At 41.4% G+C, this 25,308-nt stretch overlaps 1 protein-coding gene across 12 annotated transcripts in view; it reads right to left on the bottom strand.

Moving 5' to 3' along the window:
* FN1 (fibronectin 1) overlaps window positions 1-18,951 on the bottom strand; it is a 66,474-nt gene extending 47,523 nt beyond the window's left edge. For 11 of the 12 annotated variants that reach the window (XM_082689079.1, XM_082689083.1, XM_082689088.1 and 8 more), the window contains exons 1-12: window positions 18,491-18,948; window positions 17,369-17,497; window positions 16,311-16,448; window positions 14,816-14,947; window positions 13,487-13,624; window positions 11,178-11,336; window positions 8,856-9,047; window positions 7,885-8,064; window positions 7,101-7,277; window positions 5,847-5,999; window positions 4,039-4,167; window positions 2,882-3,025 (exon numbers count right to left, since the gene is read on the bottom strand). In XM_082689079.1, coding sequence (XP_082545205.1) covers window positions 2,882-3,025; window positions 4,039-4,167; window positions 5,847-5,999; window positions 7,101-7,277; window positions 7,885-8,064; window positions 8,856-9,047; window positions 11,178-11,336; window positions 13,487-13,624; window positions 14,816-14,947; window positions 16,311-16,448; window positions 17,369-17,497; window positions 18,491-18,638 — 1,819 coding nt within the window. In that variant the 5' untranslated portion in view covers window positions 18,639-18,948. Of the gene's footprint in view, window positions 1-2,881; window positions 3,026-4,038; window positions 4,168-5,846; window positions 6,000-7,100; window positions 7,278-7,884; window positions 8,065-8,855; window positions 9,048-11,177; window positions 11,337-13,486; window positions 13,625-14,815; window positions 14,948-16,310; window positions 16,449-17,368; window positions 17,498-18,490 lie in introns of all 12 variants that reach the window. The other variant, XM_082689085.1, reaches the window with a different exon arrangement.
* Between the last annotated feature and the right edge of the window lie 6,357 nt (window positions 18,952-25,308).

Genomic DNA, 25,308 nt, shown 5'->3' with positions numbered 1-25,308 from the left:
GGGAGGAAAAGATGACTCAGTGGTTTTTACCTCCGTGATGGAGCAAAACTACAGAAGTTTCTTTGCTTTCTAAAACTTAAAGCATTGGTTCGAAATTGTTTTGAAATTCACGCTTGTACCGCAGCCCACCCTTTAGGGGGTTGCACTGAACAGCTGTGTGGGTTCATGCATTTAGTATATTTTTGTTCAGAAAGAAAAGAGACTGTGTCCATCATTTGTAAGGTCAACTCAATTCTGATTACCACTCTACCTTAATCTACATATGATCTGAAGACAGGAAGTCTGAAAATTCCGACATCATTTACATCAGTTAGATTCAATAAAACTAAAATTAATCTAGTGGTGTATACTAGCAACTACCATTGTAAAAACTTGACTTCCTCTCTTACTCAGTCTGACCAAGCTTAACCAGAAAACCGTTAGGTAAAAATATGACACAACGTGTATACTTTTAAAATCGGTTTAAAGTAAGGCTGAAAGGAATCATTTCCAGTAACGATGACCCTGAGGAAGTTAAATATTTATGCGTTTGTGACTCAGTCCTTTTTTCTCTCTTTTATTTGCTGAGATCTGTGCTTTTCCTAGCTGTTTATTGACAAACCAAATGCCTCTTATCTTCTGTTCCTTTGAACAACTCCATCAAATCCTCCCTGGGCGGAGCCTATGGGGCAAGGCTCAGAGACAGTCTCCTGGTCATCTGTGACTCCTTTACTCTTCTCACACTCAGAAAGCCCCGTGTACTAGGCGTGAACCATTGAGTAAACCAGACACAGAGATAAGCACCCAACCTCTTACCGAGGGCAAATATCAACCCCCTCTCTAAATCTCCTCCTCCATGTTCACTGGGCATTCCTCTGAGCCTTTTTTAAAAAGTAGGAGCAAACTCAACCTGTAAAACTCCAAAGCAGAAGGCTTCCTTCCTTTCCACCTAGATTTTACCCTTGTCGTATCCACCAAAATGCTTCCAGTGGAAAATGCTTCTGGCATTGAGAAACAGGCTAGTTTTAAAGTGAGAAAAAACATTTCTCTCTAAAATCATTGAGGATGATTTTCAACAAACCGTCACACCAGTAACAATCTGAAACACAGAAACTAGAGAGCATTTCTTTAAATGTTTCTATTCTTTAGTTGCCTCATTAAAGAAGAAAACCAATGCACTTAAGGTTTTTCTGTAGATTTAAAAAAAATTATTAAACAAAAAAATTATTTTAAGTGATTCCTACACCCAAATCTGTCATAAAATACAACTTAAGGGGACACGTGGGTGGCTCAGTGGGTTAAAGCCTCTGCCTTTGGCTCAGGTCATGATCTCAGGGTCCTGGGATCGAGCCCCGCATCGGGCTCTCTGCTCAGCGGGGAGCTTGCTTTTCCTCTGTCTCTGCCTGCCTCTCTGCCTACTTGTGATCTCTATCTCTGTGTCAAATAAATAAATAAAATCTTAAAAAAAATACAACTTAAGAGCCAGGTTCATTTATGCTGTGGGCTTAAGACAAAGGTCACCTTCGACAACTCTGATAGTGACTGAGGGATTGAGGAGAAGCGAGTTTCTTCCAAGTCTGTGGAAAGGGTGTATCTGGGTGGTTAGTATTTAGGATCAGAGGTCTGTTAGATAGTTAGTGCTGGAAGGACCTTTAAAGGCAATTAGCTTTAACCTCCCCGTTTTACAGATGAGAAGCTGACGAGTAGAGCCTGACATGGATCTCTTTCTTAGCACCTGTACAGCTGGGACCCATGACTTCGGCAAACTCTAACTTCGATCAAATTGTTCCATACCTGGTTCTCGAGATAGTGAATCTCTTACTACCCTATGAAGGGATTGAGATTACTTAATCTTAATTTCTGTCAGAGGCAGGTTCTGATGCTAGGAAAACCTGTTTTTGTTTCTGAATGTGGGCCATGTTTCTAGTCTAAAGTCAACAGAGTTCTAGGAGGCTTTGCACCTCGGTAGTTATTCAAATAACTGGCACCTAAAGATGAAAGCTTCCTAATTATTATTAAATTTTAAAAATCTGATTTCTTTTCTCTTTTTTTTTTAAGATTTTATTTTTTTATTTGACAGAGAGATCACAAGTAGGCAGAGAGGCAGGCAGAAAAAAGAGGGGCAGAAGCAGGCTCCAAGCCGAGCAGAGAGCCCAATGCAGGACTTGATCCCAAGTCCCTGAGACTATGACCCAAGCCAAAGGCAGAGGCTTAACCCACTGAGCCACCCAGACGCTCCATAAATCTGTTTTTTTTTTTTTTTCTAAATGAGTTAATCACACCTATAGCTAGGCATTATGTCCTATGACCTTAAAAACCACAACAACAACAAAATACCAGCAATAACCATTTGGGAGTATTTGAACTGCGTGGGCAGAAAATTGACCGAATTACTCAACTCTTGACCCAGAATACTTTGTTCTAGACTCCAGTTGATCAAACAAATGAAAATTTTGACACAAAGAGGCCCTGGTTGAAATGCTGACTGAACACACATACCCTGCATTATATTCCATGCCATCTCTGTATCCAATCTCTCCCTCAAGAGTCATAACATAAAATGCCAACACTTCGCTCCCAGGGTAGCTCACTGCACGGTTTTTATTTACACGTGCCGACGGGAGATCCAATTAGCTGGAGGTTTTAAACTTACGGGATGTTCTAGAGTGTTCAGAAACAAACTGACACACAGGCATATTTTCTCAGCCTCGCACATCTTTTACTTGACTGGGGAGGAAGGAAAATCATTTGAGTCAAAAATCCGATTGTTAGATAGTGATCGGCGAAAAAGAGGAGAAAGAGGAGAGGCTGATTCAGGGACCAGAGTATTAAAAATAAGGATCCTGCCCAGTTTTTACAACTGAGTTGGAAGCTGTCAGTTTGCACGAATCTAGCTACTTACCTGGATAGGTCTGCAAAGGCTGGCAATGCCACTCCCCAATGCCACGGCCATAGCAATAGCACTGGTACCTGACACCATGCACATACTTCTCCCACGAATCTCCAATTTGATAAAATGTTCGGGTTTCTGAATCCTGGCATTGGTCTAAAATATATACAAAGTGAAAGAAGCGTCATCGAAGCGTCATCGAAGATGGAGAGCTACAAATCAAATTTCAGCGTGCTCCAGCAAGTGGGCAAGGGAGCATACATTCTTAGTTTCAATGGGAACTTGCAGGTGTCCTCACAAATATATGTGGTTACAAAATATTTTGTTCCTGTCTTTTACCTTACAGGATAGCTAGCAGTAAATAAGTACCCACTGGAAAAAATGTTTGGTCTTCTAAAAAGATAGTAGTTCTAAATAAAAACTTTGTAATTTAGATTTCAGGATATCCTGACATTCTGAATACCAATTTGAGAAAACTAACTTAGATATATTTTGCCAACATGAATGAAACTGACTTACCATTTGAATAGTAAGGGCAAAATATCACTCTTTATACCTCTTTAAATTTTGGAGTGCTTAGTTTTACATGTAAATGAATGAACTAGATTTTCACTATGAATACTTGCTGAGCAGCTTCTGAAAAGACCTCTCAGGACTCTGTCTCAGCTTTGATAATCTCAGGTCAAACAAACTCATCTGATTAGTTTGTTTTCTTAGTGAGCAACAGGTCTCTCTTAGTAAAGGAATATTAATGGGTTACCTTAAAGCTGGCCCACAGCTCTATTAGGGCTCAGCCTTCACTATTTGCTTAGATCTATTATAGAGGGCAGCCAAGAAAAATACAGTCTTTGGAAGGGGTATTTCCTGGCACGAGAATCTACACAGTCAGCAAAGGAAGGTTCTCCTTCATAACATGGATTCTCTTTATGATCCAGAACCAAAGAACTGATTCTATTCTATTAAAATAAACCTGCATGTTACTAGACTCATAACAATAGATGACTACCAATATCAAGTTGATATACTGTGTCATGATTAGAGAAAAGATTTTACAAAGCTCTCGGCAACACACTGATCAAAGTCTGAAGTCATGAACTAGCTCTCCTTATCTGAAACTTGTTAACTAGTCCCAGCATCCAAAACCATCTAGAGACACGAAGGCTAATTACCAACGGGATCACACTTCCATCTTCCCCGGCCCTGACCAAAGCAGGTACAATTCAGCATGTGTCCCTCCTCATGACGTTTGTGGAATGTGTCATTCACGTTGTAAGTGATGTCGTCAACAATGCACTGATCTGTTTAGGAAACAGTGGGGAGGTGAAGAGCTTTTTTAAGTTTCATGATGAAATTAAAAAATGTCATGCTTTTTTAAAAAAAAGATTGATCTATTTATTTTAGACAGAGAGCGCGGGCACGTGCTTGCATGCACAAGTTGGGGGAGGGGCAGAGGGAGAGAGAGAGAGAGAGAGAATCTCAAGCAGATGCCACGCTGAGTGTGGAGCCTGATGCGGGGCTCAAATTTACAACCCTGTGATCATGATCTGAGTTCAAATTAAGAGTGGGATGCTTAACCAACTAAGCCACCCAGGTGCCCCCAAAATACCATGCTATTCAAAGCACACAGTTGTTTCCACTAATTTATAACACCTCCCACTAAACTTACTATTCTACTAGCATAGAACAAACACTTTATTAAAGCTTAGTCAGAAATACAATTTTTGGAAAAAATAATTCTTTCATAAACTCTTTCTTATAAACTTAAGTATCAGAGGTCAAAGTGCATACAGCTACAGAATGCGGTAAAAATGCCTTCCTGTGGAAAGGCGATTTTTGAACAAATGCATATTTCACTTCTGGAGAAGTTTTTGCTCCATTGATAATGTCCGTCAGATCTCTGCTTGCTCTGAGAAATTGGGAGGAAGATCAAACATTCTTATGGAACACCCAACATGGTGTGATGGTCTGATCTTTGGAATGGCAGGGGTGGGGAGATACTTGGATATGGGAAATAGAATAACATCTATGGCGTTTGTGAAAGTAAAAAGAAAATTAGGGCAACTCTATTCCTAACTCTCTGAGAAATCCTGAAAAAATTACTTTCCCCTTGAGGTCTCTCAGCTTCTTCATCTGGTAAGTGAAAAGTTAGTCTATATGTCTTTCTAGGGTTCCTTTCAGTTCGGCAACCTCATATGGAATTATTATTACTGGAGTGTGTTACTCACAAAAGGAGAACAAGTTCAGGCCAATGTCAACATACCAGTTACATGAACTATTTATTAGCTCAGAGTTCTACCTAAATCTTAGTTTTCAAGTCAAAGAAACAGAAGTACTAAAATGGCTTTAATAAATCATCATCTCTATTATATACTAGGATCCAAAGGGGAAAAAAATGCTCTCAGCAAAAGAAGTAAGTTTCTGTCACCTTCAGTTTGGACTCACAAAGGTCTCATGTCAGAACAGCAGAGTCTCAGGGCTGGGTGACCCAGTCCGTTAAGCATCTGCCTTCAGCTCAAGTCATGATCTCAGGGTCCTGGGATCGAGCCCTGCATCTTCTTCCTTTACTTCTGCCCCTCCCTCCACTTGTGCACGTACTCTTTCTCTCTCTCTCTCTCTCAAATAAATAAATAAAATCTTTTCAAAAAAATAGCAAAGTCTCTTTTCTTTAGAGAAATTATCCAATCTTTTCTAGACGTGACTCCAATAGCCTAACGAAAAGCTAAAAGGATCAGATGATTGTGTTCCAGCCTTTGGAGTCATCTTCTCAGCTCAGTGTAAGTACTTACCTCCTGGGAATGCCTCTGAATTTAGAATTGCTTTGCCAGCTTTTCTCCACTGGCTATTGACATGAGAAGCTCAAGGTGTCCAGGAGACTCATGGCATGGCAATGCCTACTTCCTCTCCTACTTTGGTAAAGTACAAGTTTTCCCCTACAAACTTGGTCCTCTCAAAAGTTCTCATCAATGAGCTAGCATACCTCGGAGCTGGGAGTAGGCAACACAAGTCCATTCTCCACGACCATTCCCGACGCATGTGCACCTCATCATGTGACCCATATCGTGCTGTTTGTCCCATTGATCTCCAATGCGATACATGACCCCTTCATTGGTTGTGCAGATTTCCTCGTGCGCTGTGTGGAAATGGATGGAGAAATGATCACAAGACCTAAAAACATACACACTATTATTCGTCTCGCTTGGTTATCCTAACAACTCTCACTTGGAAAGCAGTCTGGTGTGCCTTAAAGAAGTCTCAGTGCCGCTGTGGGCATGTATGTGTAGAGTTTTGAGTCCTAAAGAGAGCAAACCTAATCCAAAGGTGAAGTATGTTTTGGGGAATAATTGCAGGAAGGGTGAGGGCATGTTAAACCATGATAATACCTACACATGCACACAACGGGTCTGCAATGTTCTAGAAGACTGATGTTGACTACTGCATCATAACTTTTTCTAGTTCTGCTTTATTCGATCCCAAAGGGAAACTATGTATTTGGGTAGAGAATTGCAAGGGAAAGCATGGTTTTCTTCTTAATCCAACAATCTATTTGTAGAAAAAATAAAAGTGAGTGTAAGTAGCGTTCTTGGGTTTCAGTGCCTTATACAGACACTTGATAACAGTGCAAGTGGGGTTCTCGATCAAATGTAACTTGTGGGGTTCTTGAGATTTGAAAACAAGAGGTTTTGGTATTGGCTTCCCTTTCACCATTCATACCAACTATATCCCTCTTGAAACCAGAAAAGATCCCATACTTTTCAGAAAACATAGAGTTTGGGCCATTTTGGTATTTCATAAGTGAGAGAATGTATTCTAGTTGAGCCACCGTTAGGTGTAAATATAGTAGGACTGTGACTACAGCAGTTACACATGAAATGTGTTAAGATACTCAGCTATGTGTTCCTTACAAATGACAAACTTGTGAAAAATGTGCATTTCCAGATGTCTTAAAAAGTGTATTTAATGTATTTATATATTTTTGGATATTAAATTATATCAGAAGGATTTTATGATTACATAAATAATATACTAAATAAAATATATATTATATATACTATACATATATAATATACATACCATTTATGTAATAATATATACACTTACACAGATATATAAGTATACCTCATGAAGTTTTGTGCTGTCTGAAAATTAAGACTGAATGGGCGAACTGGGAGTAAACTGGACACTCTTCTTCTGTCTTACTACGTAAGTGGGTGCCTACAGGGCTTCATCTTACCAGCCATGGGGCAGAATCCAAACTTCTGGTCCGCGTCGTAGTTGGGCGTGGTTCCACACCACTTCATGTTGTCCCTCCTGCCCTCGGAAGTACAGTCCGTGTAGTTGTGGTTGTTGTACAAGAAGGGGAAGTGGCACAAGGCACCATTGGAGTTCCCACCTCGAGTCTGAACCAAAACTGCCCAGAAGAGGACGCAAATAGGAAGACGAGTATTACAGCAGAGCACAGCGGGGTGCAAGGACAGGAAGGCTCCGAGCAAGCCGGGGTTCTGGAGCTAATTCACAGGGAATCCACCCCCCGAATCAAGAAGGCCTGATCACAGAGCTGTAGGCTGCCTTAGCGATTCCTCCTTCTACCTTCAAAACAGACTTGAATCCCCTCTCATTTTCCCAGCCCAAAGAGAAAAGATCAAATGGTTGCTGGGAATAAAACAGTTTTAACCAGAAGAGCAGCAGAGGCTCCGAGGCGTCCATCCTGTATATTTTCTTGAGCCCTGTGGGGTCGCCTATGGATTTTAATATACTGTATCTTTAATCACATCAGAATCCCAACTGGGTCAAATAGAATTGACCTGGAGGGCTTTCCCCTGGGTGTCATTTCCCAGGAGGACTGGAGAACCAGGAAGGGTCTTCAGCGGCTAAGTTAGCTTCACGTCTCTTGGGTTCAAATGGAACAAAAGTACTACTTCTTTGGCAGCCTCAAGATGAACGGCTGGAAGCCTGGCCAATGGAAATAGGAGAAATGGCTTTTTCTCACTGCTCTGTTTCCCCCTGGGGAGACTCACCGGTGTGGTCTGTACAGAAGGAGTATTTCTGGTCTTGCTCATAATTGGAGGTGGTGCTGCACCACAGGTGGCCGTCCTGCCGCCCTTCTGTGGTGCAGGAGTAGAATGTTCTGCCGTTGTAGGTGAACGGTAGGACACAAGGCTCCCCATTGGAATTGCCACCGTAAGTCTGGGTGACGGCTACAAGCATAACCAAAAGGCTCTCGGTAAATAAGTCTGCATTTATGTCTCACCAGGAGCTGCTTCTTCCTAGCTTAATTGAGACGGAGCGTGTGCCCTCAAGCTACTAGTAGAGATCACCACCTAGTTAATGTCAGCCAAAACATGTTACTCAGGAACCCTGACCTTTGTGCCTAGAGGGATGCCTGAGTTCTTTTGCCCGTGTCCTTTGTTGCCACCTTGGCTGTTATGCCTCAGTTTCCCCATTTGTAAAGGTATATTAATACAGGTTCATTAAGAATGCTGCTTAAGGTATCCTGGAGGGATACAGACGACACTGTTGGTGCCTTAATAAACACATGAGGTTCTTCTAGGGAAAAGTCAAGTGTCCTGAACGTTCCTATTATCATTACTACCACGTTCTAGCCCAGAGACAATGCATTAGGTTGTTGAGGGAAGTTTACACTTGCGAAGCTCCAGAAATTGGAGATTTAGAGTTTACAATATGGTTGATTTGCTATTCAGAAGGCAACCCTCTTGTTACAACATTTTAGACAAATAAAGATAATACATAGCAGCTGAATTCCCACTACAGGAAAGAAACTACATAGATTAAAAAGATTAGAAGAAAATATATGAAATGCCAACCCTGGTTGTTATCACAGGGTGGAAAGATTATAAGCTTTTCTGGTTTGTTTTTACTGTTTCTCTGTTTCTCTCTTTCTTTCTTTTTTGGTAGATGAATGTATTGCCTTTCAAAAATTAAGTAATAAGAAGTTATCAGTACTATTTTTTGAAAAGTCAATGCAGACCTGTCTCTTGGCAGCTGACTCCATTGCCCAGGCAAGTGCAAAGCATTTGCTTATTTCCTTGTGTCTTCAGCCACTGCATCCCCACAGAGTAAACCACACCACTGTCTGTGACACAGTGGCCGTACGGAGCAGGTTGGGGGTGAGGCTGGGGCTGGTAAATGGCTGTTCGGACATCTGTGAAGGGGCCAGATCCTAGGAGCATGAGAAAGGGCAGTTAAAAACCCGGATAAGAGAAAACAAATAAACTCTTCTGGACTTGGGATCCTCAGGGTCCCACACAGATCACTCTGAAATCCATGGTGTTACTGACCTGGAACTGGAAAGAAATGCCCCTCCCTTTCTGCATTAGCTTCTACACTCAGCCTAGGAAATAATCTGTAGGAGTCCACCAAATGGTCTCCATGTTCCAGCTCATCTGCAGCTGTTGGAATTTCTAAATCCCAGACATTATCCTGTCAGTCAACAGAGCAGATGCCCTCAACAATTCCGCACTCGCTCCGGGAAGCTCATGGTGCTCTCCTTCATAATCCTCCACCACAAGTTCCTTCCACTTCCTTCTTTGCTCTATGCCTCATCTCCCCAAGCCCTCATGTACCCTGTGTTGTCTTCATGCCTCAACCTTCTTCTCACCCTTGCTCTCTTAGCAGCTCCCATAAGTTCAATATCACTGAACATTTCTCTTCTCAGTATTGTTTTTGAGAAGTGCCTACCACTCTGTATGAGACCTATGGTCATCTGTTTAATTCTGAGCTCATCAGAGAATACCCCAGAATTCTCTAGAAGTTGCCCCTCCTTCCACATTTTGTTCCTCCCAAGATTATTTGGGAATTTGCTTGTTGTGTTTCTAAAACCAATCAATCCTCTTAACATAGCTTTCCTTTCAGAGTAAGACAACAGAATATGTTGATTTTTTTTAAGATTTTGGAAATCTGTTCTTCCAAAGACCAGGCCTGCAGAAGAAGAGTCAGAACTGACACCAGGATAATGGGTAGATTGAATTCACCATCTACCTAAGTGTTGCTCAACATGAGAACCCAAAGACACTGCACAGATGACTGGTCCCAAGGCCACACCCATGGGGGAGATGGCATTTGTATTAATACACTCCACTGAAGAGGGACAATGCAAGGCAACGTAAAGATCCTACAGGAGGACGTTCCACATTTTTTTAATCCCAGTGTTTATCAACCTTTTTGAATAACAGAAACTTTTCCGTACACTATTCATAATATTAATAGAAATAGACAACATTTATTGAATCTTTACCCCTTCAAACCCCAACTACCCTCTTAAACTATTTCAGGAGATTGATATTTGTATTTGTTTGTTTCTTTGGATGACAGTAATTTCACTGATAATAATCAAATAACTCAAAGAGACTATCAAATCTAATCTTGTTCACCTTCGGAAGTGCTCAGAACAAGATGAAAACTCATCAAAAGGAGAAAAATCTAAATAAATAATAAATATTTTTAGCTAAATGACTGACTGATAAAGGGCTAAGCAACAAGGCTAGTATATTATGTAGTGAAAACCTGATGAGAACATATTAGGAATGGTAGCAAGTACATACCCTCGAGTGTCATATTTCTGTCTTCAGACTCTTACAAAACAAGCTACAATGCAAAGATCTCATTCTTGCACTAGAAGTAATAAAAACTTCTTTTTTTTTTTTTTGTTTTAAATGCTTAGACATTGTGTCATTCATTCTCATCTCTAGGCATCCTCTGAATTTCTCAAATTGTGAATGCCAATACATGAAGAAAATGATTGTGCATTATTTTATGGAATGCAACAAAGTCTGCTGGAGCATGGAAACCACACATAAAGGATTGTTTCCGCTGCAAAGAGAGCTGAATGTCAGGACAAGGAAATATATTCCATTTTGCAAAAGAAGAAATGTACTTCTTTCCCTTGTCCTAGCAGAGGAATCATGTAGTCATGTAACTCACCATAACTCCTTCATTCCCATTAAAATCCCTTTTAGGCATTAAAAATGCATCTGCATGGGAATGTGTATGGGTGAGTATATATCTCCATAGAAATTGTGTAGGTTTTATAATATTAGCATTTCCTTAAAGGTCCGTTTACACTCTTGGGGCTAAAACTGCTTCCACCTTCCCAAGACGTTTATTCTAATTTTTATTTAAATTTAAAAACTGATACTAAACAAAGTCTTAACCAACATCTGTAAATGAACTCAGATGTTTAGCAGAAACCCAGCAACTCATCCTCAAATGGCAGGTCAAAGGAATGATGGATTCGCAGAAATACGTTTTGAAATGACTTCCTGTTTCCGGCCCCGCTAGCTCGGCGCCTCACCAGTGGATGTCGTCTGCACAGACGCGTGGCGTTCGCACTTCCACTCCCCTCGGCCGTTGCCCGTGCAGATGCACTGGAGAAGGTTCCCCCGATTATCCTTCTTGCTCCAAGAATCTCCAATTCGGTAGGATGTCCTGGTGTCCTGATCATTGCAGCGGTCTGTTTCAGAAAGGAAGCATTTAAATATGCAAGTCAGGTCAAGTGGAGGCAGAGGTGGGGGGGGTAGGCGGGGAGGCAGGAGGGTAGACCCCAAAAGAAGGTCATGGTTTAAAGTTTGGTGAGTTCTATTTTGGTGATATGTTTATACATAATCCTGGTGTCACAGGATTCCATTTGTTCCTGCATAAAGGGAGATGTGTGATTTTGGATGATTTAGTCTTGTTTCACTTCTCTGTCTGCCAAAATACTTTTTCGTCGTCTTTCATTTGTTAATTTTAAAAAAAAATTGTTTTCACATTGGTCCTTTGATCAAATTCATTCTTTGGCTCTCTATTTTCCCCTCTCTTTCCTTCCCAGGCTCTCCCTGTTTTCTCCTGGTAATTACTACATGACTGTCCTTTCTAAAGAGGTCCCTCATTAGAAATTAAGAAACAATAGAGGCAATTAGGTTTCGAAAGGTCTCCCCCAATTCCCTAAAGAAGCTATAAAAAGATAACAGCATCTCTTTCTTCATTTGCTTTGTAAGAAAATTCAGGAGACTACCACTCCTTTGACTAAAATTTCTCTTCTCTCCTTTCTCAACACACACCTACTTAAAATCATCAATAAAATGGTTTTTTTCAATTGCTCAGTGGAATGGTAAAAGCTAAACTGCCATCAGTCTATGTGTTCAATTATCTGGCAAATAGATGGTATCAGTCATAATCCAGTTTTGCCCATATGCTACAGTGAAAGAAGGAAGGATCTGATTTGTGTATGAATCAGAAAGTCACTGCCCTGGATGAGAGAAAATTATTAGATGGTTGAAGTAAGTCTACACAAATACACACCCACATTGATCTATCACCAGAAGGGAGGTCTGGATGAAAATATTATGGCTGCTTACAGCTTTTCCCCAAATCCCCAACTAGAAGGATGGTCTTCACTGAAACCCCATAGCACATTTTCAATATTCGTCTTGAAGCCCTTAATTCTGGACCTTGTGGGAGAGGAATACATCTAAGCCTTTCTCATCTCCCTGACCGACTTACTAAGTACTCTTTGGAGGCTGGGCTAATGTCCAGTTTAGTTTTGTGGTCCTATACAGTCTCATACACAGTAGGGACTCACAAAATTTTATGGAATGAATGAATTTGCTTTGAGGAACTTTTCTCAAACTTGTTATTAGAAGAGCTTTGAATAATAGATGAGGGTTTGAGTAATTGCCACCAAGGTCTTGAAAGTCTGATGATCATAATAACATTTTAAATGCAAAAGATCTAATGAGCCAGCAAGTTTCTGGGAAAGACTCTGTCAGAATTATTATCACTTTCTGTGAAAGACTTACTTTTTTTATTAGCAAAGAACTCAAATTTGGATGATGAACTTTTTAAGATAGTTAAATACTTTAAACTCAATAAAGAAAATAGGTTCAATGTATTTAGATTTGATTTAGGATTTATTTGCAACACCAATTGTTAATGGCTGTTTTGCTTCAGTAAATTCTATAGTTGCTATTGGTTTGAAAGTTCAAAAAAGGAGCCTTGGGTCCCCAAAGCAACATGGGCCCAGAGGCAAACTTGGCAGGAACAGAAGAGGTACCAGAAGCCAGCTTCTTTATGGCACTAATAAGCCTATATCGAAGCTTTGGGTAAGAGACACTGTCTTGAACCCCAGGTAGTCACATAATTTTAACCTGTAAGTACTTTTTATTTTTATCAGTTTTGTCAATGAATATGCCTTATTTAAGTTTCAAACAGAGAAGGAGACCTAAGACTTCAGAGCTTTGCCCCATTCTGTCAAAAGTATCAACATACCCAAAGAGGTTGTTGCATGTTATTTTAATTATTTCTTTGGTCTTAATACTTGGAAAAGAGCTCAGTGATACTTTAGATCAAACATTTGCAACTAATCTTCAAGTCCACAACACATTTGGCCTTTGAATGAATTTTTGGGTTCTTTCTTAGCAGCTGATAGCCTAAGACCTTATTAAAGGTCTTTTCTTTGAAGAAGCAGAATAAATTGATGGTGGATTTTTCTCGAGGTCCAAATGTTACAAAAACCTGCTGGTGTTATCAGCTGTGTGCCAAGTGACAGCACATTACAAGTCTCTCTAGGAATCCAGAAAACAATACCTGGCCTCATCTTGAGCATAAAGAGCTAAAACATACTTCTAGAAGTACAGGTGATACGTCCACTGCCTTCTCCCAGACAAGTACAATCCACCATCATCCAGCCTTGATATGGCTTTTCCCAGGTCTCTCCAACGACGTAGGAAGTCCCAGCAGCGTGATCAAAACATTTCTCAGCTGTAGGGAAATTTGGATGAAAAACAGGAAAAAAAAAAGTTATTTTGAACTGTGCAGTTTCCTTGTAATTTAAAGTGTATCGTGTAAGCAAAAATCCAGCCGCATTTTTTTTTTAAGTGGTACTCTGTTCAAAAAGAAAGGCACGCCCTGTAACTAAGCACACAGTAAGTAACCAAAGTGAAAGAAAGATCAAGCCAACTCGGCAGGCAGAATTCCTGTTCTCCTAATAAGTACATGGACTGGGTACATTCAGCTAGGACCACTGTTCACACCATTACTGGGGCGCAAACGATGCATGTATTGTTCATCTGAGGGAGACTGCACAATTCTAATCTTAATTATAAATGCGTAAAAAAAAAGACAAAGCTGTCGAAACTTTGATTTCTGGAAAAACAGCTACAATATAAAGCAAAATAAAAGCCTTTGAATTCACGAACAAGAAGTAAACACAGTACAAGTTATAGACAGAAACTCAGATTTGTGTTTATAGAATCCAACTGAAGACTGAGGTTAAAGCAGCTCAAAAATTTTCATTGTGAAGAAAAAAATCCCTAAGGTGTGACAGAGAACACACAGCACTGTTTCGGTCCAGCATGTTCCAAGAAAGCAATATGTCAAAAGCACCACTGCGGGCTCTTGGGTGGCTCAGTCGATTAAGCATCAGCCTTGAGCTTAGATCATGATCCCAGGGTCCTGGGATCAAGTCCTACAACAGGCTTCCTGCTCAGTGGGGAGTTTGCCCCTCCCTCTGCCCTTTTTCCCAACACCAGTTCTCACACATACTCTCTCTCAGATAAATATATATATATATATATATATATTTTTTTTTTTTTTTTAAAGCGCCATTGTTTTTCCTTTCAAATAATTTACATCTTGACCAAGGGGAAATCTGAGACCAGGTATCAGACAAAAGAAATGACTTTTTCCTAAATCTTTCAATTCTATCTTGTGCTTTTGAAACAAAATTAAGACTTCCATCAATGCTTAGTACTTTCTGATCCGATTCCTCCAGGACTTCAGGACTATGAAGAATCCTAATCCTTTAGGATTATAAACTATTTCAGTATTTGAAAATTTCCATTTCATTCTTTTTTGAATTGGAATCCGGATCTTGTGGCCACGTGGCTTTGGGTTGACCCAGCACCGTGACTGTGCCTCCCCACGTCTCACTCATCTCTCAGAGACACACACCTATGGGCTTGCAGGTCCATTCTCCCTTCCCGTTGCCAAGACACACACACTCCAGCATGTAACCACCAGTCTCATGCGGTCTTCTCCAGGTGTCCCCAATCTTGTAGGACTGACCCCCTTCGTGGCAACGGTCTGTTCAAAACAAAAAGCAAATGTTAGAAACAGAGACAGAGAATATTAAAAAAAAAAAAAAAAGAAAGAAAGAAAGAAAGGAAAGATCTCATGTTCCACCCCATGTGCTAAGCAGGTACTTGGGTTAGACAAAGTGAGCACACAGAGGACAGCCTTCCCATCAGAGGCAGGGGAAAAGTTAATAGGGCTGGTCATTTTGGGTCATTCAATTAAATGTCTTGTTTAAGCACGATGGGAAATCACACAGAAAACTGAATGGCAAAGCAAGAGGTCATACATCCTGGTTCCTCAGAGAGATCACAGAAAATTGGGTCCTAAAGCAGCAGGGACCCCCTCTCCACAGTCACAGCAGGGTAAGCCTGACTGAATGAAAAGGCCGCCTCACATCGGGCATAGCTTTCCAGCCTTCTGGAGTGGGAGAGCCCATATTTTACCAGAGGTTAAAAATGTCATATTGGAGGATATCAAACAGATGTCTACCTCCCAGGTAAGGACATCTGGGTACTCTTCTAAGCTGTTTAACACAGTGGCACATCCAAAGACTGAATGCCCACGAGACTACAAACACTATGGACCACGGACTCTTCAGCCTGCCAACATACTTGAATAAACCCTAATGTTAAATATGGGAAAAGCTGATTGGGTCTGTTCACAAGGGACTGCTTTGTTCTTTTGGACAGAAGCCTTTCAAGTAACTTACACTTAAAGGCTGGATTAAACAAACGAAATGCTTTGTTCATAGGGTCACTGGTAATCCAGTGAATCACAGTGGAAAGTTGCCTTGACTAAACTAGAATTGATGAGAGTCAGCACAGTGCCCAAAGGTCCTTGGAAACACTAGTAGGCTAATCATTCCATATTTCCCCTGAGGACAGAGAGATTAGCTTCCTGGGTAAAAACTATAGGTTTCAAAGAAACCAGACTATATCCATGAGACGGCAACAGGTCTCTCACTCACAAGCAAGAGCCGACCATGGAATGGCTAATTCACTCTTCCAGACCATCTTCCTAATCACTGCACATAATCACTTAATCAGTCTGGCTTGATTATAAATAATGTAATATAAATATAAATTTATATTACATATAAAACGAGGTAATATAAAACGGACAACTCCTTGGAACATTTCTTACTGAAATGGAACTCCAGAGATTCCCTTGGTACTCCTAACTCCATACAGACTGCTTCCCCCTGTGCACAGAACCATCCTCCAGAAGCACAGGGACCAGGTGGGTGACCACAGAAGAGCAACTGGTCCCCTGGGCATAAACCAGTCATGCATAACAGAAAGTGACAGCAAAGGCGATGGAGAAAGTCACATATACGCTATCTTGGCATCAGCTCACACAATGTCTTTCTTACTTGCAATGGTGCAGCTTATTCGCCCTCGCCCGGCTCCAATACAGGTACAGTCCCAGATCATGGAGTCCTTAGGTCGCTCGTAAGTGTCCCCCACTCGGTAGGTGTTCCCTGTGTACTTGTCAAAGCAAGTCTCTTCAGCTGAGGAGGCAAGGAAAGTCCATGAGAGCTTCAAGTCCGGAAAAGCTTTTCTATCCCACTAATCCCTTCAAAGAAACACTCACAGTCTTCCGTTCTGGGTAGCATGGTACAACCAAGTATGTAACAAACTTAAAACGGGAGATCTGGATTCTACCCCAGGCTTTAACAAAGCTCAGCTTTCGAATTTTGACCAGTTTTCCACTTTTTTGGTAAGTGAATTTCTATTGTAAAGGATTCTCAGGACCTTAGGAAAAAAAGCCATATTAAGTCCTACTTTAGGACTGGCTAGACTGTGAAGGAAGGTTTCAGATTCTGATCTCTGACTCAGATGGTCAAACCGAGGTCCACATGAAAAGCAAACAATCTGAAGAGCCCCACCGTCCACCAGGTACTGTCATTTCTTAATGCTACTATTTCCATTCTAGCCTCATCAGGGCTTCTCTGGAGGAGGTGCTGTCATTACAAGAGAAACAGAACAATGGTCCTAAAAGAACTGGCACTTTGAAGTAAGTGGTTAGTGGTTTTCTTTGCAGCTGACAAATAACTTCACAGTTTAGTGCCCAAAGAGTTTTCCTGGCCCATAATCTTACAGTTTAAGCTCTGAAATTCCTTTCTAATAAATTAAAATTTTATAAGCAATTTTTTTGGAGGAGAACACAAAATTTGTCCTTTTCTCTTCAATGGCTTTAGGACAATAAAACAAAAAGAAGACTCGGAACTACTTTGGGACACACTGGTTCTTCTGTTGTAAAGGTAGAAGCGACATGCAGAAGGCGAATAGGAGAACTTACTAAAAGTTTTTAAAGAGGAAACGACAGATAATTCTATTGGGAAAATTTATAACCAATGCTAAGTTTAATTATCAGGCACCAGTTCTCCATATATTCAAAGATACTAACTGCCAGGCTCCCACCACTTACGTTCAGGTTTGCTCTCGCAGTTAAAGCCTCGGCTCCCTCCGTAACAGGTACAAACCAAGGCATTTCCCAGGTAAGTCCGCTCCCACTGTTGATTTATCTGATAGTGTTTTCCATTGTCGTAACAACCAGCTATAAATGATTGAAGAAAAAAAAAATTACATCTGCATCTTCTTTTTCCAAAGTATGGAATTTTCGTGCACAACTAAACTGATGAGATTAAGCAACAAACCTAGAAAAATAACTTAATCATGAGAACATCAGAATTAAAAAGAGTACTCCACGAAAATATATAGAAATTAGCTATCTAAAGAGTTAACCATAATTTGTACACACAGATATTTAGGTATTCCTTTCTTTATTTTCTTTTAACTTAGATAAATGTTAATTACAATGATGTCATTTCCATCGGGCCAAGGGTCTCCATCAAAGGAACAGAAACATTCTGAAAAGCAGATACCTGGATTACTTTTAAAAATATGCAAGGACCTTCAATGCTTTGGGCGGGGGGGGGGGGGGGGGCAATAAATCAAAACGGACTTTAAGCAGTTTCCTTTAGCCAAGGCTAAGGGAGGGTGTGTCTTTGCAAAACTGGAAGAGGAATTCCGATCTCAGTTCTTGGAGAAGTATCCCGAAGGGCCCCAAGGCACTGTGAACCAATTACAACTCTTCAAGTTAGTTAGGAACCACAGAGCTATGGAGCCACCCTCCTCCCACCCCCATTAAAAAAAAAAAAAAAAAAAAAAATTAGCCAATGGTTTAGTAACAAAGAAAAGTCGAGACTTAAGAGCCGCACTAATCCCAAATGGAAAGTCTGAAGGCATACATCACTTCCCTCTTTAAAGTAAGCTTGGATGAATGCATAGGAGGTCGACTTGAATAAGCGGAGTTGACAAGAGCGCCGCGGGACATCGCAAAACCCCTGTCCTCCAATGCCTGCGTTTATTCTAAGGCTCTCGAAACTAGCCTGCTCCAGCCACGAGCCTTTTGTGTCCTGAGCCGGTCGCCCTCATTAAGGCGTGCACACGCGCCGCACACGCGCGCGCTCAGAACTTCAGCCCAACTTTGGGTGGCCTCGGGTCCCATCCCCGCGACAGCCGGTTTCAGCCCGCGGTCAGTACTCACGCTTGCTCTGGCTGACAGCCACGGGGCTCTGGGGCTGAACGATTTGCTGAGCCTGCCTCTTGCTCTTCGAGGCTCCGGTGGGGGGCACCGCTGTCCCCAGGGACAGGATGGCCAGCAGCAGCAGCCGGGGCCCCGGACCCCTGAGCATCTTGAGACGCGGTGCGGGGAGAGACACCCTCACCAGAAGGCAAGTTGCCTCCAAGTTTGGCTCCCTTTGCAACCTGCGGGAAGACGCGAGTGGATGCCCCCAAGAAAGCGGGGGCCAGGGGACGGGGAAGGGGACGACTGGAGGGACAGAGGGGAAGAGGACGAGGGAAGTTGTGGCTGCCGGTCCCCTCTCCCGCGCTCGCGCCTGGGGCTCCCTCTCTTCCCCCTGCAGAGCGCAGCCGGCGCGGGCGGCACAGTCCCGAGCGCCGGGGTTTATATGGGACGGTCCCCTCCCGCCCCCCGCGAGGCCCCGGGCGCCGCGGAGGAGGGACGGCCCGGCTCCCCCCACCCTCGGGCCGCCGCCGCCGCCGCCGCCGCCGCCGACCGCGCGCGGATTGGCCCGGGCTCCGGGTGACGTCAGGGGGACTGTGGGTTCGCCGCGAACAAAAGAGATGCTGATCGCCCGCCAGGATTGGGGCTGGAGAACTTTTTTTCGGTTTCCTTTGCGGTCGTCAAACTTTCTTGGGGCTGAGGGGGAGGGATGGGAAGCGGCTGCAAAGGGGTGGACTGGGAGGAAAGGGAGGGGCTGGAGTTGTGCGAGGCGAAGGGGTTTGCAGGACCCCCACACCCCCCCCACCCCGGTTTTCCTTTCCTTTCCTTTTTTACTGGGGGCTAGGGCAGTTGAGGAATTGCGTCACCTCGGGGGGGGGGGGAGTCTGCACACTGGAGTGGTTTTTGAGGGGGAGGAAAAACCATAAAGTAGCCACCACCTTGCAGCTGTAGGAATGTAGACTTCGCAGTCCCAGGGCGGGGCTGGCTCTCCTCCGGCTCCCTTTCTTTGGTCTAATGTGCACGGACTTGGGACTCACTTTCTTTGCCTTCACAGCTTCCCGTTCCAGACCTCTCCCATGCTGAACACTGTACCTCCCCGGCTCTGAGGAAGGGCTAGTTGGGGAACAGGGAAGAAAGCGATTTTTTTTTTTTTCATGAGCTTCTACTAAGTCTCTTTAATGAGCTTCTACTAAGTTCTGCTTGGAGGATCTGGGGGGAAATTCAAAGAACTGGTTTTCTTTTTGGAGGGACAAAGCAGCAGTTTGCTTTTTAAAATGTGCGGGAGACTGTCCTCGGGATGGGCTGCCTGTTGCCACTCAAAGCGCGATCAGTCGTGGACGATCTGAAACCTGGGAAGTTGGGCCGGCCGTAGAGAGAGAAAGGTCTTCATGTCGTTGCCCACGGTCACCATTCCCGTGACACACAAAGCAGAGATCTTGGTGACTCACTAAAAGCTAAGAAAAGACCATGTACAGCCTTCCTTCCCATAGTCTCTTCCAATTTAAGTATATGTGCTGCCGAAGCCAGCACCCCATAGTCCCTTCCTTGCTTTTATGTGGCATTTTCATTTGGTAGACATCAGTTTCATCACAATGCCCTTCCCCAGCCTCTGCTGCCAATTTTCTTTTTCTTTCTTTCTTTCTTTCTTTCTTTTTTCTTTTTCTTTAATACTTCCATTGTTTTGTATTCCAAGAATGTGGAAAGTTCCCATTTAAGGTTTCTCCCTCTTTCTCTCTAAATGCAGGGGGTTGAAAGGGAATCTGAGCAGACTCAGAACATTTTAGCAACTCATCACATCAGTCTGTTTTCAGACAAACACAAGTCACACTTTAAAAAGATCTTCAAGATGAGGACTCCACAATTTTCTTCCGCAACTCCCACGAGACCCCAACTCAAAGCTCTGCCTTCCAGTTATGTTAGTGGTACAGACCTCTTGTTTCCTTTGAGAACCTATGAAAGCTGCTGGCAAAATGTTTATTTTTCTGCATGTACTTGTTTTCTCCAAAAGTTCCACCTCCAGTAACAGGGTAAAGAACTCTATGGTCTACAAAATGGCCAACACATCAAAGACACAAAATAACATTTGTTTTTATCAATGCACGGAGGGAAAAAAAAAAAAAAACCCACAGCAAATATAAGTTTCTAACAAATAGTATAAAATAACTTCATGAGTAATCTGTGACCAGCATTTCAAGTTGAGAGAGTGCCATGGATTTACCCAAATTTAGAGTCCTGTCTGGGTTAGAGGGTTTTTTTTTTTTTGTTGTTGTTGTTGTTTTTAATTAAAAAAAAAAAATTCTCACCATCATTTGACAAAGCAGTTTTCTTTTTCAAATATAAAAGGGCCCCTTGTAAAATTTCCTAGTAAATTTCTGGGAAGCCAGAGGAAAGGACACCTGGAAATTAGGATGTAAGCAAGATAAACCTGAAGCTAAAGCCTTCTTTAAATACATATTCTAGGGGAAGGAAGTAAGTGGTTAGAAAAATATTTTGTCAACAAAAAGCATGATAGTTTGATATATTTACTGTACTCAAAATACATTAGAATAATATACATATGAAAGTTTGGAGGAAAAAGGAACACCTTACATTTCAAAAGAAATTTTTCTATTTCAATCCTGTTGAAAATAATTTGTTTAAGGAAATAGGATTTCTCTTATAAATTATAAGCAAAAATATAAAAACATTTGACTGAGCTTTATAGGACTGTGTGGAAGTTTATCCTTTTCCTTGAAATTTTTTGTTGTTATATTTCTTAAACTTTGCAGACAGAGATATTTCCTTAGTTAAGGTAACAAGGCTTACTTTGGTATTCTTTCATTATCAAAATCCCTTGTAACTATGTAAGTCTATGATCTCTAACTGGAGAGATAACTAAATATTGAATACCTCACTGACTGTTCAAATTCAACTGATATGCCTGGGGTTCAAGATGCCCTTGCATTTCTTGGGGTGCCTGGGTCGCTCAGTGGGCTAAAGCCTCTGCCTTTGGCTCAGGTCATGGTTTCAGGGTCCTGGGATCGAGCCCCCGCATCAGGCTCTCTGCTCAATGGGGAGCCTGCTCCCCACCCCCCACTTTGCCTGCCTCTTGTGCTACTTGTGATTTCTCTGTCAAAATAAATAAATAAAATATTAAAAAAAAAAAAAAGACTCCCTTGCATTTCTTAAGAATGCTGGAGACTATTTTGACAGGTGGGCTCTTTAGTAAGTAGTGTTCTTCTACTTGTGTGTTATATCCTTGAGTCAGTGTCTTTTTCTCCTCTTGGTTTGGAGACGGAAGTGTGACAAAAGAGAAAGTAAATTCATAGGTGTCTGGGGCTCGAGGTAGGCCCAGGAATTAACTGTAAATGGGCACAAGAAATCTTCCTGGAGTGATGTTCTAAAACTAGATTATGATGGTAGTGCCCAACTTGGTAAAGTCACTAAAAATCTTTTTAGTGAGGTTGTACATTTCAAATGGGTGAAATTTTATGGTATGTAAATTATACCTCGACATAGTTGTGTTTTAAAAAAATGATTAAAAAGTAGTATTTCTTGGGGCACCTGGGTGGCTCAGTGGGTTAAAGCCTCTCCCTTCGGCTCAGGTCATGATCCCAGAGTCCTGGGATTGAGCCCCGAATCGGGCTCTCTGCTCAGCGGGGAGCCTGCTTCCCTTCCCCCTCTCTCTGTCTGCCTCTCTGCCTACTGTGATCTCTGTCAAATAAATAAAATAAAAAATCTTTTTTTAAAAAAAGTAGTATTTCTTCATTCTTTTTATTTGCACCTCTTCTGATTTTGTTTCAAGGACACACTGCCAAAAGGCTGCAGCACACACAAAGCAACTTCATTTCTTCGCTTTTTTAAGAGTAAGTTGACCTTTAATAAGTAGTGGATCCTTTCCTCTACACTTGAAACTCCTTATGAAACCCAGTATTTGTGTGATAACATGTATGTTTTGAGACAGAACAAATCCTCACTTAGAAGAATGTCTTGTTTCTCCACGGAAATGCCATGGTGATAGTATTTCCCTAGAATTTAGAAGAATTTAAAATTTCAGTATTGCAAAGGCGCACGTGTATTTGTGTGTTTTGGGGGGAGGGTGGAGTTGTTATTTGGATGTTTTGTTAATAGAGGAGGTTTTTGGGGATTATGAGCAATTATGGAACTCTGAACTGAATCGACTTCATTAGTTGGAAGGTTACGGTGAAGCACAAAAAGAATTTCTCAGACCTAGTCATTTAACAAGAATTGAAATTAAGGCAATTTAAGAAATACATTTTAACAGGCAATTTTTCTGCAAGTGAAAATGAGTTTTCTTTCTGAGTAATACACACATTGCAGACAATATTCTTCCTAGTCAAAACCCTTGCCTACTGGGGAAAAAAAAAGAATCTTACCCCTAAGAAGAAATAACTCCTTGACCCAAAGTTTACTTAAAAGGAAGGCAGGCTGTTTTTTTCTGAAAACCATCAGCTTTTTTATCCTGTTCTTAATCTCTTTGGGTCTGGTTAGAAGGGAGGCCATTGACCAGTGACCTTTGGAATGTTCTGCCTTCAGAGCAGGTAGTGTCTTTTTCTAACTCATGGCTTTCTATAGGAAGGCTGGATGGAGATAAATTGCATTAGTTTTGTTTCTTATCTTGATTGCATTTTTTCAGTAAGAAATCCTTCCCATCTTCTTCCTTTAAAAATGCCCTAGCTTGCAAAACTGCTACTCATTAAACACAGGTATGAGAAGGAAAAAAATAAACTGCCCCATGGGCAGCCCTCATGGGTAGAATGTCTGAGTAGTTTGTCTGCAATTGACAGGGCGCCTAAAAACAGGGGAAAATACCTGATAAGGGCTTTAATTTGTACCTTGAAAGCTAGACAGTTTCTACTTAATAAGCATTTTGTTTAAATTTTAAGTTACTTTGTTATTTAATCGGTACTTTTAAAAGCCTTCATCTATGCCCTTTTGTTTTTTAACAGGAGGACTCTTTCTCATCAGAGTAACTCCATAAAGGCTTTGCAAAGGAGTCTAATTCATCCAGTAAAATGGAACTAACTAACCCCTGTGCAACTGGAACATTTCACTGAAACTAGGATAGAGAACATTTCAGCTTCCCAAGACCTATTCCCAAGACAGGTGACAGTTTCTGGGAAAATTTTTATTTTTGTAGATTGTTACTTTTTCCAGTTTTATTTTGTTTTAGTTTGGTGGCTTTTTTTTTTTTTTAAGATTTTGTTTATTTATTTGACAGAGAGAGATCACAGTAGACAGAGAGGCAGGCAGAGAGAGAGAGAGAAGCAGGCTCCCTGCTGAGCAGAGAGCCCGACGCGGGACTCGATTCCGGGAACTCGAGATCATGACCTGAGCCGAAGGCAGCGGCTTAATCCACTGAGCCACGCAGACGCCCTAGTTGGTGGCTTTAAAGTTTGTGGGTATTTTTTTCTTCTTCTTCAAGATTTTATTTATTTATTTGAGAGGGAGAGGGAGGAAGCAAGAGCAGAAGAGCAGGGTGAGGGAGAGGCAGACTCCCCACTGAGCAGGGAGCCTGATTCTCGTTGGATCCCAGGACATCAGGATCATAACCTGAGCCTAAGGCAGCATCTTAACAGGCTGAGCCACCCAGGCTCCCCTAAAGGTTTGTTTTGAAAGGTTGAAATTTTTTTTTTACTAACTTAAAATATTTTTCAAATACCTGAAGGATTTCCACTATTTAAATTATTTTTTAACCTTATACATTCATGTACTTTCAGTATCTCATATGCAGCTAATCACAAAGGTTGTGTCATATATTTTAAAATAACTGTACACATTACCTCTGAAATAAACTTGCAAGCCAACAACAGAATACTATGATACAGTTAGTCAATTGATGTTCTTTCTATTTTTTTATTGCTTAATAAAAACTTTTTTAAAAAAGTTAAAAAACAATAAAAACAACTTCTTAATTGCTTAATTAGCTATATGCATTAAAGAGATGCAACTGAATTATCAAAGTGAAAGTATAAATATATTTCTAAATCTCTGCTGAATCATTTTCTAGATAAATTTAAGATACTCTCTCATTAACTATAAAAATTTTACTGAGATGTAATAAATATTTAAAATCATTACTACATTGGGCCGCTTGGCTGGCTCAGTCAGAAGAGTGTGTGATTCTTGATTTCAGGGTCGTGAGTTCGAGACTCATGTTGGCTATAGAGATTACTTAAAAGTAAAATCTTTAAAAAAAGAAAATTCTAAAATTATTACTGTGTCAAACATGGAAAACAAAGGCAAGCTGAAGTGCCTGCATCAGGTCATAAAGATTCTAGCACCTGAAGAGAAATACGTTTAATTAGCTAGATTTCATTAAGAACTTACTTTGAGCTAGACCCTATACTAAGTGGTTTTTGTATGTGGTTTTTAGGGTTCCCCCCCCCCCATTTAACCATCGACAACCCTCTGAGGTAAATACTGTCCTCCACTCACTCACTCTTAGATACAAGGGTCTGAGGCTTAGAGTGATGTGTTCTATATCTCCAGCCTTGTTGAAATTGTGGTATCACTGAATGATCCCCTTCTGGAACAAAGGTATGGGTCAAGCAAGTGGCTCAAGAATTGAATGGATGATTTCTTCAGCATGACAGTCATTTCTTCAGAAGATGTCACACACAATGCTGCTACCTGATACATCACCTGTGGCATCCAGGGGCATTCTTTCATGAACCGATTTCCTTCCAAAAGTCTGATTATGTTTTGATATTCCGAATCACACATGGAGGACCGTTACCTCAGACTCCACTGGACTCCAAGCAGGGTGGGATGGAAGCTCTGTTGTGTTTACCGTGTGGCCAGCACAGAGCACAAGGCATCGTAGGGTAAATACTTGG

This window comes from Mustela nivalis (assembly GCF_964662115.1).
Source record: "Mustela nivalis genome assembly, chromosome: 11".
NCBI classification, from domain to species: Eukaryota; Metazoa; Chordata; class Mammalia; order Carnivora; family Mustelidae; genus Mustela; species Mustela nivalis.
This window is presented reverse-complemented; position numbering and strand designations above follow the sequence as displayed.